This window comes from Gobio gobio (assembly GCF_949357685.1).
Source record: "Gobio gobio genome assembly, chromosome: 19".
Taxonomy (NCBI): domain Eukaryota; kingdom Metazoa; phylum Chordata; class Actinopteri; order Cypriniformes; family Gobionidae; genus Gobio; species Gobio gobio.
This window is the reverse complement of record NC_137112.1, coordinates 32,780,744-32,798,000: the sequence shown is the minus strand read 5'-3', so window position 1 is coordinate 32,798,000 and position 17,257 is coordinate 32,780,744. Positions and strand designations below refer to the sequence as shown.

Genomic DNA, 17,257 nt, shown 5'->3' with positions numbered 1-17,257 from the left:
TAGGTAGTTACCATGGGGCAGGTGGCTGCTGGGGTGTTCTAAGTGATTGCTGGGATGTTCTGTTTGACTCTTAGTTCTTAAGGGGAATGCTAAGGTGTTCTTGGGTTGCTGGGTGGTTGCTAGGGTGTTCTGGATGATTGTTGGGGTCTTCAGGGGGTTGCTAGGGTGTTCTTGGGGGTTGCTGGGTGGTTTATATGTGGCTGCTAGCCTAGGGAGATTTAGATGGTTGTTGATTAAGATGTGGTTTCTAGGGTGTTCTGGGTGACTCATTGGTCTCTAGAGGGATGATAAGGTGTTTTTTGGTTGCTGATGATTGCTATAGGGCAGGGTTCCTCAAATCTTTCCCCAGAGGGCGAATGCCCTGCAGAGTTTAGCCTCAACCCTGATCAAACACACCTGGGCAAGCTAATCAAGGTCTTCAGGATCACTGGAAAATCACAGGTAGGTGAGTTTGATCAGGGTTTGAGCTAAACTCTGCAGGGCAGTGGCCCTCAAGGACTGGATCTGGGGTACCCTGCTATAGGGTCTAACGGGGGTTGCTAGGGTGTTCTTGGTGGATGTTAGATGATTGCTTACTAGGTCAAGTAAAAAAGGTTGGGATTATTCTGGCCTCTAGATATGGCTTAAAGGGGCACTTCAGCGCTGGGAAGATGAATGTGTATTTAAACTGTGTCATTTATGTAGTAGAAATGTGAAATTATTTTTGAATTTGGTGCCTTCTAGACTGAGAAAAGACAGAAAATGTATTTTTGTCTCATGTGGATGAAAGACAACAACTCCCAGAATGCACTTGCTTCCTGCCCTACGAGACCACTCCCAAAGCCACGGCTATTGGTTATCACTTGCCCACCGCGGCACCGCCCCCAACGTCGTTTTGATATTCATAGTAATAAAATAATTTCGTTAGTTAGAGAATAGACACTACAATTAAAAACTGTGTCTTTTCAATAAAGTGTGAGTGAGCCGGACGAAAGTCACGGGACAAACGCAGCATGAGTCGGATTTCATTCATCACGAGAGAAGAGCTGAGCAGAGCTGAGGTAAGCGCGGCAGTCATTCTCGGCGTGTGTCCAGTCTGGCGCGTTATCAGATCGCATATGGAAGCTAAACTTTCATAGGAATTAATTGAAAAGTTGAAACCCTCACTTTGCTCCGTACTGCTCCGTTATGAATGCCCGAGCTGAGCAGCAGCGGGTGTGCGCATTTACATTCTGTGAGTCAGATCCCTGGGCGGGTTGAAAACATGCGGAACTAGCTCCTGTAGTCTCTAGCCTCTGGCCAAAAATCAGAATTTGTTTCCAGAAATAAAATGCATAATTCTCTTGTCTCAGGGGGACATGAGGAAGGAAAGTACCATAATTCGAATATACTACCGGGTTTCTACTGATACAAAGCTTAATGCTAAATCACTGAAGTAACCCTTTAAGGCACACTCACTGTAAATCAGTGGGATTTTTTTAATCACCCACCATATGAAAATTATCTGATCATGTAGGAAAGTAAAGTGTCATTCATGATGAGATACAAGCCAAAGTTCAATACTTGGGGTAAGGGTCTTGTAATAGTAGTAGTGATACTTGCCTCATTTCCAATTAAATCTCTTTTCTGCAGTTACCCACGAATCCTGTTTTACTCAGAGATAAGAGTCATTTTAGTGGGGGAATATGACCGGGTATATTATCCATAGACACGATTAAAGTTGATCTGATGTGAATATATATGACAAAGTGACATTTTAGTGCGCCAGACTCTGGCTTTTAATGTTGAGCTTGTCTCAGTGTGATATACAGATCTAATTATTGTGGTGTGGGAGTGATGTGTGTGTCTCTGGGTAAGGCTCGTCAGGGGGCGGCTGCAGATGCAAAGCCGCCTACCTGAGTGGGTAACGTCTTTTTTGCCTCGGCCACTCCCCTTCACCACATCCAAGGCTGTCATGGGCGTCCCAGGGGAATTCTGGTCATGACTTCTCCTCGGGTAGGCATGGGGGTAGCATCTACATCTCAATCTGATCTGTGATAGGAGGCCCCACGTGTGTGAGGAAGAGAGAGAGTCCGACAAAACCAGTAACCAAATAAGCTGAGCTGAGCAGATCTAGAAGGCAAGAGAGCCAGAATGAGATATAGAGGTTGAGAGAGAGAGAGAGAGAGAGAGAGAGAGGGAAGCTGGCTGGCAACAGCACACATGCTCAAGGAGAGAAAAGAGGACAGCAATTATTGTATCCAACACCCTACAGCTCCTGCAATAAAGGCTCGCTGTTGTCGGCATCACAAACCTGCTATTCTCTCCACCTGGCCTCATCCCACTGACTTATATGATTGATCCGGGGGAAAATGCTGAAGTTCCGCGCGGACCGGCGAGTGAGGTAGGTAAGGGAGTATGTTGGGAGAGAGTTTATAGCGGCAGACAGCAGTGTGAGGGGAAACTCTGAGCTGGAGGTCAGGCAGGACTGCAATGCAGTGCTGGCTTTTTCGTGGACCATCTTTATGAGATATTGAGGTTTATTTGTGTAAAGTTTGCGTGTTATCGGTGCGTGTTGGCACCTCATTTGTGTCCTTACTGGATTCCAATGTGGTTCCGTTTACATGCTCCGTTGCTATCCTGCTAAATCATTCCTTGATTGCTAACGACTCAATCATTGATTAGTGGTCATATTAGCGACATTTATGAGCAGATGTATGTCTTGTGCCTCTATGTAGGTTTATAGGTTACACACGAGCGAGCAAGACCACATCGGAGCGCGCACACGTGCACTTGCACACCTCAACCTGATTTCAGTGGCTAGGCTGTTGTGCTAGATTTGTTTAAACATTTGTCCTCTGGTGTTATATGGAGCACGGAGCTCTGGTGTGTGTACCTTTTTGATGTCAAGAGGTAGATGCCTTCAGCATGAGTGTATTCTTGGCTTGTCCTTCTGGTCCCCGACCTATCAGGCCGCGTGTGTTGTGTGTCAGTGTATACAGAGACTGCACAGACTTTGAGTTCTGCTTGTGTTATCCAATTGGCATGTTGTTCAAGTGCACTTAAACAACACTGAAGAGGTGTGTCTGCAATATGTACGAATAATTTCAAACTGAAGAGATAGGACAAGAACAAGATGAATATAAGACCTTAAGTATAGTGTTTTTACTGTAGATCCAAGAAACAGGCTTTTCACACTTGAAATTGTTAAACAAGGTTGATTTTTTTAGTTATCTTGTGCCATCTTAATGCATGGTTTTCATATTCCTCATTGTAAATGCGTAAACGTAGGGGTTACATTTCTAATATTTAAATTTACAAGGTTTATGTCATTATACAAGTGAAACATGTGACTTGTACACATAGATTCGCTAATACTGCTAATAACATTTTTTTACTTTTTCTCTCAGACAATGAAACTAAACAGAGTATGAACTAGGGTTGCCAACTTCAGAAAAGGAAAATAAGGTACAATTGTGGATCTTTATAAGAAAAAAAGACTCTCAAAATATCTGTACTGTACCACACAGTGTATGTCATTTTTCAGTGTTCAGTGCAGTTAAGTGTGTGTATAAAAGGTTCTCGGATATAAACACATTTGTTTTGCTTAACCTATTAATGCACAATTTAATCATAAAAAGAATGTTAACGTCATAGAAATAAATGTCAATTGTTACAAACAAACCATTGAAAGCTTTTGTTGCTTTATACACTTGTTCAAAAGTTTGGGGTCAGTAAGGATTTGTTTTAAAGAAATTAATAGTTTTATTCAGCAAGTATGCAATTTGTCAAACTTGACAGTTAAGACATTTTAATATTACAAAAGCTTTTTATTTCAGATTAATGATGTTCTTTTGAACTTTCTATTCATCAAAGAATCCTGAAAAAAAACTGTTTTCAACATGTATTTCTCATTACAGTATAGTGAGACTATCATAATCATTTGTTTGCAATATAATCTACAAATGCATACACAAACAGATGTTCCTTTCACGTTTAAAGGCATTTTACTCGCATACACCTAGTTTGCAGAACAAACTAAACCGACAACTAACGTTGCTAAGCAATCATAAGCCGCGTTCCCCATGATGATGAAGAAATTTCAGCAAAGGATACATGGATTTCCAGCCTTTGCATTAGCTGCTAGATATAATTGCTAAATATAATTATGGCCAACGTGTCTCGATCGCCCCGAGGTGACTGGAAGCAGTATAGGTCATAAAGCCCACCCCCTCCATGAAATGAAATGGGACATAGACACACTAAACAATCAAATTAAACTTCAAATAAATTTTTTCCAAAGATACTATTTGTCATTTTAGGCTGTTTTTTTACCACCCTGATGTTAGTTCAAGTGTTTGTTCTTTTAAATAAGTTTGGTTTTAGTTAGTTATTTGATGCTATAAAAACTGGGGTGTGATGTTATGATTGACAGCTGCTCCGAGAGAAGTAGTCACTGAGGCACTAACAGACTTTTTTTCGGGAACTTCGGGAGGAGATTGGAGTTTTAACTACAAAAAGTTTGTTGATTAGGCGGGAGTGTGGACGGGACCTTGATATCGCGGCTCCATTTCGCGCTCACTACTACGCAGACTCGGGCTTCAAGTTGCTACTGCGCAGACTCAAGACTCAGTGCCATATCTGAACACTGGGGGCTTCACTTACGTCAACAGAAGAGAGTGAAGGCGCGTCGTCCATCTTTTTTTAGAGTCTATAATGTAGACATTTAGCGTTTTGAATCAAGTCACCACAACATTTAGCAGGGCTTAATAATCTAGGGTTAAATGCGGTGTTAACACCCCTTCAAAGTGAGAAGCTTTAACTCAAGGTTAAAATTATTCTTAACCCTGGGTTAACTTCTTTTTAACCCTGGGTTAAGCATAGGATTAAAAGGCATGTAGAGGTTATTGGTTCATGTTAGCTTAGCAATCATCCATCCATCCATCCATCATCTTCCGCTTATCCGGGGCCGGGTCGCGGGGGCAACAGTCTAAGCAGAGACGCCCAGACTTCCCTCTCTCTAGCCACTTCCTCCAGCTCTTCCGGAGCTTAGCAATCATGTCTAGTTTAAATTTGGATTTAACTCTAGCTATTTGATCGTTATCTTCATGTGAAACTCACTACACTTCACAAGCAAAACAATCAATGCATTAAATGTATTGTCTTTACTTATTTATATTTACTATTGCAGACAGGTAGACTGGGTAAACCCAGCCTGATCTGCCGGCGATTTGATTTTGCGTTCATTTATCCTGCGTCTGTTGCACATTTGCAGGAACCAATCACAGACTGGCTTATCCACCTGGAACGCTATTGGCGGGTTTAGCACAATGATGGATAGAGAAGGGATGGATTGATGCATTGATCACGCCTCTTGTGGTCTGATTGGTTGAAGGACTATCCAATTACTTACAGTCATTTGAATAATTTTCGTTGATCACGCCTCTTGTGCAGGTGAAAATACAGAGCAGACTCTCCAGACCAATGTTCAATCTTAAATTGAGCTTGGTCTGGTGATAGCCAGACAAGCAGACAGGTAAAATCAATGCTAAATGCAAATAATGAAAAGTAATTAGCCATTTACTGTGATTTAAGCACAGTTAGGGTATGAAAATAAATAGGCTTATAAACTTTTAAAAGGGAGAAGAAAAGATCTCCTATACTGTATATTTTACTGTTGGTAATAATGACATAATTTTAGAGATGAACTGTCCCTGATGAACTGTGCGTGTTCACTACTGTGCTGTTGTCAATTTAAGACCTGCGTGCATCTAATATACAGACACACGCGATTTTACTTTCACTTTAGACATAACCCACTGTGTTTATGTTAACCTTGTGTGTATACACAGTATTAGTGCAGTAAGACGACTATTTAGTCCTGTAATCACGTGTTAGACAGGCGTTTAGTGCGCGCGCTCCGAAAAGCGCGCGTTAAAACCGCGCACACGAATGAAACCGGTAAGGCTTTAAAACACATGCAAATAATGAACTTTCGTGATTGTGAATAACTATAGTGTTCCTTGAGTATAACTCTACCACTAACGTGTGATGTGAATGTATGTCGCGTTGTTCAGTAGCCTATATTGGGATGGAGGCAAATGATAGAATGTGTAGAAAAATAATTAATTAAATGCAAAACCGAAAAAAACGCAATTCACAAGCGCGTATTGAACGATGAATGCTGTACCGAACGGTTCAATGTTATATTGAGAATTGTGGCATCCCTAATATATATATATATAATAGTATTCATTTCAGCCCTTTTGTATATTTTCAGTTTTCATTTTAGTTAAAGTTTAAGTAGCAAATTTTGCTATGTGGTTCCTGAAGCAAAACAAGTCTAAATTTCACCCTGACTGTAGCATGTCTACAATTATATCTTATGGCCTGGATCTTTTCTAAATGCTAGTTTTGATTTGATGTCTCTGTATCCATGGTTCTCTGAGAGAAACAGGTTAACCAAACCCAGAGAAAACGTATTTGCTTGCTCCCTCTTCAGCAGTTGTAAAATCAATAGCCAGAAAAGTGACACACAGCGATGAAAACACTTGTAGGATTTACACCCGAGAGACAAGTTTCAAATGCGCATCCACAGGGAGAACACATGAAGCGAGGTCAGAGAAAGTGTGACAGAAGTTGAACTCCAGACTTCAAGGTTTTTATATGTACCAAAAAAGACATGTCTTTTCTTAATATAGACTGAATATAATAGGTGTGTATGAACTCTGACGTGTTATTCTCCAAGAACTGTCTTGTTGATATTTTGGCATTGAGGGCCAACCTGTCCACACTTAAAACGCTCTTTCACAAGCGCTGACAGCCATTAATTTCCACAGCAGTTGTCTCATGTGGACTTACAAAAGAAAGTGGCCTTGTATTGATCGGACATGATGTTGTAATGCTGAATTATTAATAAAGAAGGGATGTGCCTTCTGTGAAACAGGTTTGAAGCCACAAGAACGAGTTTTGAAGCATCTTAAACAAATGGAAAATCAGTTGCTGCTGCTTTTGGCTTGATATTCTTCCAGACAGTTTTTGAAAGATTGTTTTGGCTGGTTTGTCAATCAGTCTGAAATCCTAAGTGTCTTTTTTTATCTTTTCAGTCAAAATGACCCTAACGGAACAGTTGGACACCAGCAAGTGATCCAGACGCACCTGGAAGACAACGGACCTTTGAAACCCTTGCTGTAAGTGATCTTTTGTTTATTTTTTTTTGTAAAAATGCTGCTAGTTTTATACTGCCTTTGTTAATTCTGTTGTTGAAGAAGAGCTTGTTAAACTGTTGTAAAAAAACTTGGATACATACCTAATTATTTCTGACAACAATAACATAACGCACAGTGGTACCATCCCCATGATAGATTGTAAATGCAACTTCAAAATATGTACAATACCATTCATAATTTTGGGGTCAGACATATTTTTTTCCCTTAAAGAAATTAGTACTTCAGACACATGAAATTTGTTACAAAAAATGAATGTTGCTTTTCTAAACTTTCTATTCATCAAAAGAATCCTGATGAAGAAAAAATATCATGATTTCCACAAAAATATTAGCCTGCAAAATCTTTCAAAATTGATAATAGTAAGAAATGTATCTTGATCTTCAAATCATCATATTAGAGTGATTTCTGAAGGATCATGTGACACTGAAGACTGCTGAAAATTCAGCTTTAACATTACAGGAATAAAATACATTTAAATTATATTTAAATAGAAAACAGTTTTTTTTAAATTGTAAAAATATTTTGATCAAATAAATCCAACCTTGATGAGACCTCTTTCAAAAACAAAAACGTCAACGGTACTTTTATATTTTTACTTTTCAAAGATAGTGTATATTTTAATGATTGAGCTGCACAATTAAGGAAAAAGGTGTTTGTCTAAAGCTCTTATATATGCATATATAATTTTGCTTAGTCACATATCATTGACTTTTTTCCCGTTGAACACAAAAAGAAAAGGAAATGTCAAAGCTGCATTTATACAATGAACAAATAATAAAAAAATTATTTATAAGGATAAAATAATATACTTTTATCTAAATCCGTCAAATTTCATGCTGCATTTGTATGTAAAAATGACATATTTTTTATTTTGAGATGGAGTCAGTTTACTTGCTGCTAAAAACATGGTGTTCCCAACAGTCTGTGTCACTCATGTTGATGGAAATCATCGACTCTCATTGAAAATGAATGACTTCCGGCTCGTTGTTGCTGCAAATGTCAGTGTGAACGCCCCTAAGGAGATGAGACAGAAAAACAGTTACTTGTCAGACCAGCCCTGTTCTGTCTGCCTTTTTGTATAATAGCCACTAGACAATAATTGTACACTTGCGGAAACATAAATATATACAAACAGACGGTATTGTCAGGTTAAATTACGCTGAGAGCATTTTATTAATTTGTTTTAAGCCGCATTAGATAACAGGTGGCGGATAAACATGTCAGAATTTCCTTGATTTCCTCTATAAATTTTGTCAAACGTTTCTCCTGGACAAAGAGAATGCACTTACCTCTCTCTCAAGATCTTGCTCTCCTCCGGATCAATATAATATTGAGTCGAGAGCCAATAGCACATTAATAAGAGGCGATGCCATTAAAGCTGAGATCCATCCAGGATTTAATTTTATTAATTTCCTGTTACGACGCAGGAAGCCGCTGGAACATACCCGCTGTTTGCAGCGATAGCTAAATAAAGCCTAGATAATTAGCGCAGAGATGTTTCTGGTGTGGGTATCGTGCTCTAATGTAGTAATTGTTACTGTCGTGTGCGTGTTCCCACTTTCCGCTAATGATTGTGTGTCTTTTTATGTCCTCATTTGATCTGTACGTGCATGCTCCGTTCCATATGTGTTTATGTTCTTTGCTTCAGAGACTCATAATGACTTGCGTATGGCTATAAACTGACTGCGGATGGTAGCGTGCACTACAGTGAGCTTTCCAAGATGGAAGCCACCGGGCGGCTCCGGGGATTGTAAATTCATCTTGCTGGTCGGCGGATCGAAGGCTGTTGGAGAGGGCCTGGGCGGCCCTTTAAGGAGATCAATACGATTGACCTGGGACTGCAGGCCTGCATCCACCAACCCTTTCTCTCTTTCTTTCCTCTATTCGCCACTCCAATCACATTCTTTGTGAACCATCGCCTGTTTTTAAACTGCAACCTCAGGGGTGCGGCCTTACGACGGTGCCAGTTGGGAATAAAAATAGCTTCTCCCAAATGCCTGTGTGCTTCCTTCCCATAATCCCTCAGTTTTCCAGCAGTTTGAGTCAGTGTATTGGTTTGAAAATGATTTCTCTGCATTGGTGCGTTGAACGCAGGCAGATGAGAAGATTGTTGCGGGATCAAACGCTGGGATGGCTCAATGGCTTTGTGTGTGTGCTCACAGGAGCTCTGATTTGGAAATGAACGGCAAGGCGGGTGGCAGGGGGCCCGTGAACAAAGTCAGCGAAGCAAACAGCAACGCCAACAATCTCAGCATGGTTTCTGAGATGCCCCCGGACTCCCAGAACCACACACGGGTCAGTACAGCTGCTATAGATTAACTCGTTTCTAGAAATATAATAATAATAATAATAATTATTATTATTATTATTATTATTTATTTATTTAATTAATTAATTATTTTAATATCAATTATACTTTTATTATTATTATTATTATTAAATATGACTTTTAAAGTAAATATTATGCTTTTTATATTGTTTTATTATTACTCTATATTATATTTTACATGTTGTTATTATTATATTATATTCAATATATTATATATTATTTTAAAATAAATATTATGCTTTTTATATTCTTTTATTATTATATTACTTTATATTATATTTTACATGTTGTTGTTGTTATTATTATGTTATATTATTTATATTATATTATATTTTATTTTATTATAATATGATATTATATTAATTATATTATATATGATTTTAAAATACATATTTTTTTTATATTGTTTTATTATATTCATTATATTATATTATGTTATATGTACAAAGTAAGAAAAAATTTAATTTATATTTTATATAACAAACAAGTCTTGTCCTGCTTGGTTTTATTTGAATATTATTTATATACTGTACTATTATAGAATATTTGAATTTTATATTAATTTGAATTAGCTTTTATTTTTATTACATTTTTTGTAATATTATTTCCTTTCATAATTTGTATTAGTTTTTTTATGTTTCTGTTTAGCTTTAATTAATTTGTATTCAATTTTAGTTTTAGAAATTTTAGTACTTAAACATAAAAAAAAACTTAGAAATGATGCCTTGGCATCTTACTGAAATAATTAATATAAAGTTTATATTTATTTTATGTAGTTTTTTATTTTTAATGGTTTTAATTTTTGTTAACAATGCAAATCCATTGCCACTGTCATTCATTACCCAGATTGAGTGTGTTTGCTGTTGGTGTTATTGTGTAAACACTCTCTCACCAGGGCACGCGCACACCCAAGAGAGCCGCCACATTTGGGAAGCGTTCCAACTCTATGCGCCGCAACCCCAACGCTGAGGTGGCCCAGCAGGGTTGGCTTCACAAGCAGGTACTGTTGCTTATCCTTAAACCTCACCATTATCCACACAGACACACAGACAAACAAATACGCCCTCACAGCCTAAAGCCATATCTCTATAATCCATACTTAAGCCATTCTCTTTCAAAAACGTCTATGCACTTAGATGTAGTTTCAAGGCCTTGGTTTTTTTCTTTCTTTCTCATTTTCTGTAATGTAGGCAAGCAGTGGTGTGAAACAGTGGAACAAGCGCTGGTTTGTGCTGACAGATCGATGTCTTTTCTACTATAAAGGTAGGTTGTGTATGTAAATGGGAGTTTATGCATAAATTCATGCCTTGTGCATTTGGTTAAACATTTCAGTGAGTTCCCCAGAAGCTCAAAAGTTATCTGATTTGAATGTATTTTTTTAAAACCAGTTTTATAAAACAATATTTGAATTTATCCCATGGCATTATTTCAGCACACAGACTGTTTTCTGCCAGTAGTGAAGAAGAGAAGTATAAAAGTAGATATATAATGACAGTCTAGCACAAGCACACATCCTCTATGAAGGCTTTAGGAAACTGTATTATCTATGTTGTGTCAACAGAACAAGTACCATGGTATTTTGAAGCACTGTAAATCAATTGTATTTTTTTGAAGAACCATATAATGCCATATAAATATTACAGTATACCATACCGCCAAGTTTGAGGTCAATACGATTTTTTTTCAAATGAAATGAACACTTATTTAGCAAGGATGCATTTACTTGATCAAAAGTGACAGTAAAGACAATTACAATGTTACTAAAGATTTCTATTTTAGATCAATTCTGTTCTTTTGAGCTTACTATCCTTCATAGAATCCTCAAAAAACAGTTTAAATTGTAATATTTCACATTTTTGAACAATGCTGTACAACTTTTGAACGTTAGTGTACAGTATACAGTCAAACCAAAATGTATTCAGACACATTTTCTCACATTATCTCAGTTTATTCGCTATAGTTTATAAAATGGAAATAAAATATGACAAGAATTCAGAGTTAAACTGTGTCAGAACAAATTCATCTTGATAATGTCAGATAACTTTGATAGAAAGGTATGTAATGGATTACAATCAACCAATCAGCTGTCATCTGTTAAATTTAAGTACACAATTAGATAATACCAATTTAGGTTAACCAATGTCCAAGCAATGCTTCATTTTGTTCAGTAAAATGAATTAAATAAAAATCACTTAAGCAAAACATGGTCAAGGAAAAGTGTCTGTATAATTTTGGTCCCACATTTTTATCAATTTTACGGATAGTCCACTGTATGAAGAGTTTTTGGGTATAATATGTCACAGTTTACTTTATTTAAAATGTATAGTGCCCTGCACCCACTAGTAAAAAAATATATCTGCTGTCTGAATAATTTTTGGTTAGTCTGTATATGAATACTTGTGTGGTCAAAGTACCATGATACCGCCACTGGACTTTTAGGGTTATGCTGCACATCAGTAGTTTGTTTATATTCACTGCTGAAAATAGAGGATTTCATGTTTAGACATGTTTGTTTTGTTGTGTGTTATTTCGCTTGATCTCTCTCGTGATGTTGTCTTGACAGCCACATGGGCTGATGTTGTCATGGTTGAGTTTTACATAAACCTAAAGCATCCAACTTGTGGTTGCCCTCCAACCGCCGCATAGACAAGACATTAGTAATTATCTTTGATTCGCTTTGGGGTAATTACATGTTTTTAAATGACATTTCAATTTGCACATATATTCAGCTCGTTTTCCATATTGGAGAGAAATTAACGAAGTGTAGCTGGATTCCTAAAGAGTGTATAATGTTGGAGATTAAGGAAATAGGTTATATGAAGGCTAAAAGTATTTGAAATGTGTACATAAACACATCGATTTTGTGTGTTTGAGATACAGTATTAGTTAAAGTAACCTGAAAATACCGTAAATTGTCAAATTACATTTGCTCAACCAGTTGTGTGAGTTTGGAATGGGATCTGTTTGTCTAGCCAATGGAAGACATTTTTGCAATTCAGTTTGGTGCAAGAATGACACATTTCAAATTTAAGTGTGAAGCAAATTTGTTCTCACACTATTCACACACATCAATCACGCACTCAGAAAGCGACGTCTGTGATCTGCGTGACAAGAATATATGACCGCCTCCTTTAGACCAGCCGTGAAGGTCAGTCACAGCTCGTGCGTGGAGAATCAACAACATCCAGAGGCATTGTGGGATAGAGGAGGATGTTAAGATATTTGGTATGCAGCTTCATCCAGATGTTCCTTCATGTTCTTCTCTCATTTCAATTTTAGAGTTCTGTTTTGCTCCGTTCTTTAGACACTGGTCACATCTGGGGTTTTAACCCTCTCAGACCAGTATTTCAGAGACACCAACATTATATCCATACTTTATTTGTACTCTAAATTATACAAAATAAAATGTAATTTTTTAAATATTTACTTATTTTAAGAAAAATCATAGCTAACATATTGAAATAGCAACCTACTAATAATTTCAGAGGATGTCAAATATTCTATTTTGGGTTTGCAAGATACTGGAACACTTCAAACCTCTCTGTCACCCAAGCCCCGCCCACGCTCTAATGGTTAAATTTAAACTCCATAGACAGATAGTGTGCTCTCGAAAATGAGTGGGTATGCTTTAGACATGTCATCATATGAGAGGTTGCCTGCAGGTGTGGATGATGCACATCAGCTGATGCACATCATGCATGTCCGGCATGTGTCCTGCCCACTTCCCTCCAGCCGCAGTCAGTATTATGTCAACAGCAGCACACTAGTTCACTGGCTTTCCACCCTCCACTTTAATAAGAATACCCTTACGAAAAAGAAGTTTATTCAAGTGTGCTATTAGCATACTTCTTTTAAGCTAAAAATAAGAAAATCAAGCGTATAGCGTTAGTTCTGGCAGGTCACGTTAGTCAAGCTTGCATTAGCTGACTGTCAGCTGATCACGACAACCTATAGGAATACAGTGCCAATCACAGCATGCATATATAAGCTCCTTCAGTACTATCAGCTGCTATCGCGTTTCTCTGGTTCTCTGCTATTACCCTCCTCCATCCCCAGCTCCTCCTCCTCCTCTCGTCAGTCAGGATTTGGCATTCTGATTCCCCCTGAATCAGACAAAATTCCCGAATTAGGTTGTACATTTTAATATTGACATTAATGATATCTGCAATACATCGTTGGTTCTGTTCTGTTTACCCTTGGTAAATTTACACCTCATTTAAGCAGTGAGTTCTTGCCCAGAACAGAACCATACCGCCAATCTAAACTATATGCTATCATCTTTGACGATAGTGGTCCTGACAGAAGTATATTCCAGTCTACTTTTTATGTACTTCTCAGAAATATACTTAAAATGGCAATTATACTTGGACTATACTAGACTTATACTGACAGAAAAGGAAGTATATTTGGCCTATTCTTGTTCTCAATCTTTTGATCAAGATATACTTAAAAGTACAATTACGTATTCTAAGTATACTTGGCTTGTTGTGTATAATCTTTTGATTGAGTAGCCTATTAAGTACTTTTTACACATTGTTTTACCTACTGTCTTATAAACGTACATTGTTTGAAAGAAATAAAGAAAAAAGATATGTTCCTAATTCTGAGTATCTGGGCCCGGTTGCATGAAAGCCCTTAAGTTAAGAAAACCCTTAAGGGTCCACTTAAAGGAAAACTCAGGTGAAACATTTTTACAGTTGTCCTTTAAGGAATCTTAAGGCTGTTACTAAGTATTTCCCTTAAATGCTTAAGTTTTCCCTTAAGTTCTGTTATACGTTGCAACAAAGTCCTCCATTTACCCCTTAAAAAATTAAGGGATCAAAATAGGTCACTTAAGTCATCTGCTAAACTCAAACGTGATGGATGATTTCATGTTAATTGATAAAAAATTTACCGATGTGCCTTTTTACCAATCATTTAAAGTAAACCTGTTGAAAGTATGACGTGACACTGTGTATATTGATTAAATAAACATTCAACACCAAAGTTTTCATATTTTTTTCATTACTTCCACTGTGCACTTGAATTAATTATTTCATGGCAGGCTTTCATCTTTTGCGCAAGAGTGACTGATTATAGTGGCAGGCTTGGGTGTTTTTTCCCTGTCTTTAAAAAAAAAATGCTGTTTGTCCTTGGTCCTGTTTGTTTTAGATTTTTTTTTGTTTCCATTACTGGAAAGCCGGTTGGCACATGTTGCGTCTAGGACACCGAACGCGTCATTCAGTGAATAATCACCAAACTGCCGTTGATGCGTGGGTACAATACAATAACAACAAGTTGGACATATATAATGTCATTTAATGAAAAACGATGCGAGTGGCGCGGCAGGATTTTGAACATCCTCCGGTCAGGTGTCGTAGTTGGACTCATAAACCAATGTGCTCGAGGACGCTCTGTGTCGTCCGTCAGATGCCTTTAATATTATTCATAACTCAAATATTGTAATACAGCTGTATAGTTTAGTAAATGTCAAACTTGTTTAAAAGTCAGTGGTCCGTTATGTTCTGTTTATTTGCGTGAGATTTCGTAACTATAGCAACCGCTTCTCCATTGCCGTGTTTTCGTGAAAAGCTTAGTGTAAACACTTAGGTAAGGGTGACGGCTAAGATTTTTTCCCCCTTAGGGGTACAACCACTTAAGAGGTTTCATGCATTCGGGCCCTGAATTTTTGTGTAGGCTAGTCCACTGGTAGTGTACATATGAATTTACTTCTAATTAGGGCTGGTCTGAATACCATTTTTTGAGCTTCGAAGCTTCGTTAGTAATCAACACAGAATATTCGAAGCTTAGGAGGGAAGGGGCTGAACATATTCTTCTCTCTAATAAAGGCAGGAATTTCGAGAAGCCGCACATCTCACGTGGGCAGGGCTTATATGCTCATAGAACGGACGCTGCACTAGTGATACAAAACACGTCCCAGTAACAAGCTCCTATATTTCGCAGCAGATTCATTTAGATTGATAATAACTGGTAATAGGCTTGCTGCGATAGTCTGTGTTACAGGCATAAGACCGGTTACATCAACCACCGCGGCACCGCCCCCACCATCGTTTTGATATTTTATAGTAGTAAAAATCATTTAGTTCAGTTAGAAAACAGATTAACTACAATTCAAAACTGAACGTGCATCGTGAGCCAAACAGCAGGAGTCAGATCTCATTCATCACGAGAGCGAGGAGCTGAATGACAAGATTACGATATTAATTTTCAAGCTATCCATTTTTACACTGTTATAAGGTAGCACAGAATCTCCGGATCAAAACACAGATGAAGAAGCAGAATCAAGTGATAGAAGATTGCTAACGTAAATGTAAAATAATGTGATCATCAAACATTAAACAACATATAAATCATAATGTTACCGTATGAAGTGTCAAACCCTTGGAGAGGACAGGACAATGAAGCTTCGGGGTTGATGTTGGATTCGATCTACTCCATCTGTGTTTTGATCATCATTCTGAATTTGATGTGGATGTCTTGGACAAAAATGCTATTTTCTCAGCTATTTATTTGTTTTCTTTATTTTTTTATTTATGAAATTTACCCACATTCAAGTGTTGATAAAAAAAAGGATGTGTGAATCTCCAATAAAATGTTTTTAAAATGGAAAGATTTAAAGGTATATTTCAATTATAAAAAAATACCTAAATAGGAACATAGTAATATACTTAAAGTACCAAAATAATTTATAAATAGTAAACTTTTAGGAAGATGTTATGTTCATTTAAGAAAACTTAAGTATACTTGCAGTATAAAACTACTAAACTAGTTTACTTTAACAAACTAAAAAAGAAACTACTAGTATACTTATAAGTTCACTTGTATTACAGATACAGTACAAATGAGAAACTTAGTTGTGTACTTAAAGTGTATTACTTTTACACTTATAGTACACTTAAACGTATACTTTTTATATACTAAAGTGGGCCAATTTAATCCCAAGCGGTATTGAAATAGTATGCTTACAAGTTTACTAGTACATCGATACTAGTATACTTACTAAATAACATATACTTAAAATATGCTTGAACATTACTTAGGTATACTTAATAAAATGAACTTGAAGTAATGTAATGGCATGGAAAAGAATGACCACATTCTTTCTACATTTGTGTTCTATGCAAAAAGGAAGTATTCCTCTTAGATGTACATGACTTTCTTCTTTCAGCCGAAAGTTATTATATTAAATAATATCCTGGCTCTTTCCAGATGTGTAATGGCATTGAATAATACAGAGTTTTTTAAGCGTCAGCCAGTTATTACGTTTTAAATATGGATATTTTTCTTTTAAAAAAAACACATCGCTTCACTTCAGAAGCCATTTATTAATCCACTAGAGTTGTATGGATGACTTTTATGATGGATGGATGGATGCACTTTTTGGAGCTTCAAAAACTCTGGCACTATTCAACATTACAAAGCCGAGAAGAGTCAGGATAGAAGTTCAAGAAGAAAGTCATATACACACAGGATGGCTTAAGGGAGACTAAATTATGGGGGAAAAAAGCATTTTTGGGTGAACTAACCCTTTAATGAAATTTTTGTAGTAAGTTTATCTTCTGAATATTTAGACAATTTTATTTGAAAACAAGAAAAATACTGAAGAAAATGTATTTTTCAGTGCACTCCTTTTTATCACTCTATATTTCTTTTTTAATCTGCATGTTTTCCTCTGTGTCCCTCATTTTAGGAACATTTTGCATTTCCTTAAGTGATTTAAAATCCACATATTTTACTGTCT

At 37.0% G+C, this 17,257-nt stretch overlaps 1 protein-coding gene across 13 annotated transcripts in view; it reads left to right on the top strand.

Annotated features, from left to right (window-relative positions):
- The window catches only part of plekha6 (pleckstrin homology domain containing, family A member 6), an 88,147-nt gene that overhangs the window by 29,525 nt on the left and 41,365 nt on the right, over window positions 1-17,257 (top strand). For 10 of the 13 annotated variants that reach the window (XM_079844756.1, XM_079844754.1, XM_079844766.1 and 7 more), the window contains exons 2-5: window positions 7,065-7,148; window positions 9,350-9,482; window positions 10,412-10,516; window positions 10,707-10,779. In XM_079844756.1, the coding sequence (XP_079700882.1) occupies window positions 9,366-9,482; window positions 10,412-10,516; window positions 10,707-10,779 (295 nt within the window). In that variant the 5' untranslated portion in view covers window positions 7,065-7,148; window positions 9,350-9,365. Of the gene's footprint in view, window positions 1-2,083; window positions 2,363-7,064; window positions 7,149-9,349; window positions 9,483-10,411; window positions 10,517-10,706; window positions 10,780-17,257 lie in introns of those variants that run through there. The other 3 variants (XM_079844763.1, XM_079844768.1, XM_079844762.1) reach the window with 1 other exon arrangement.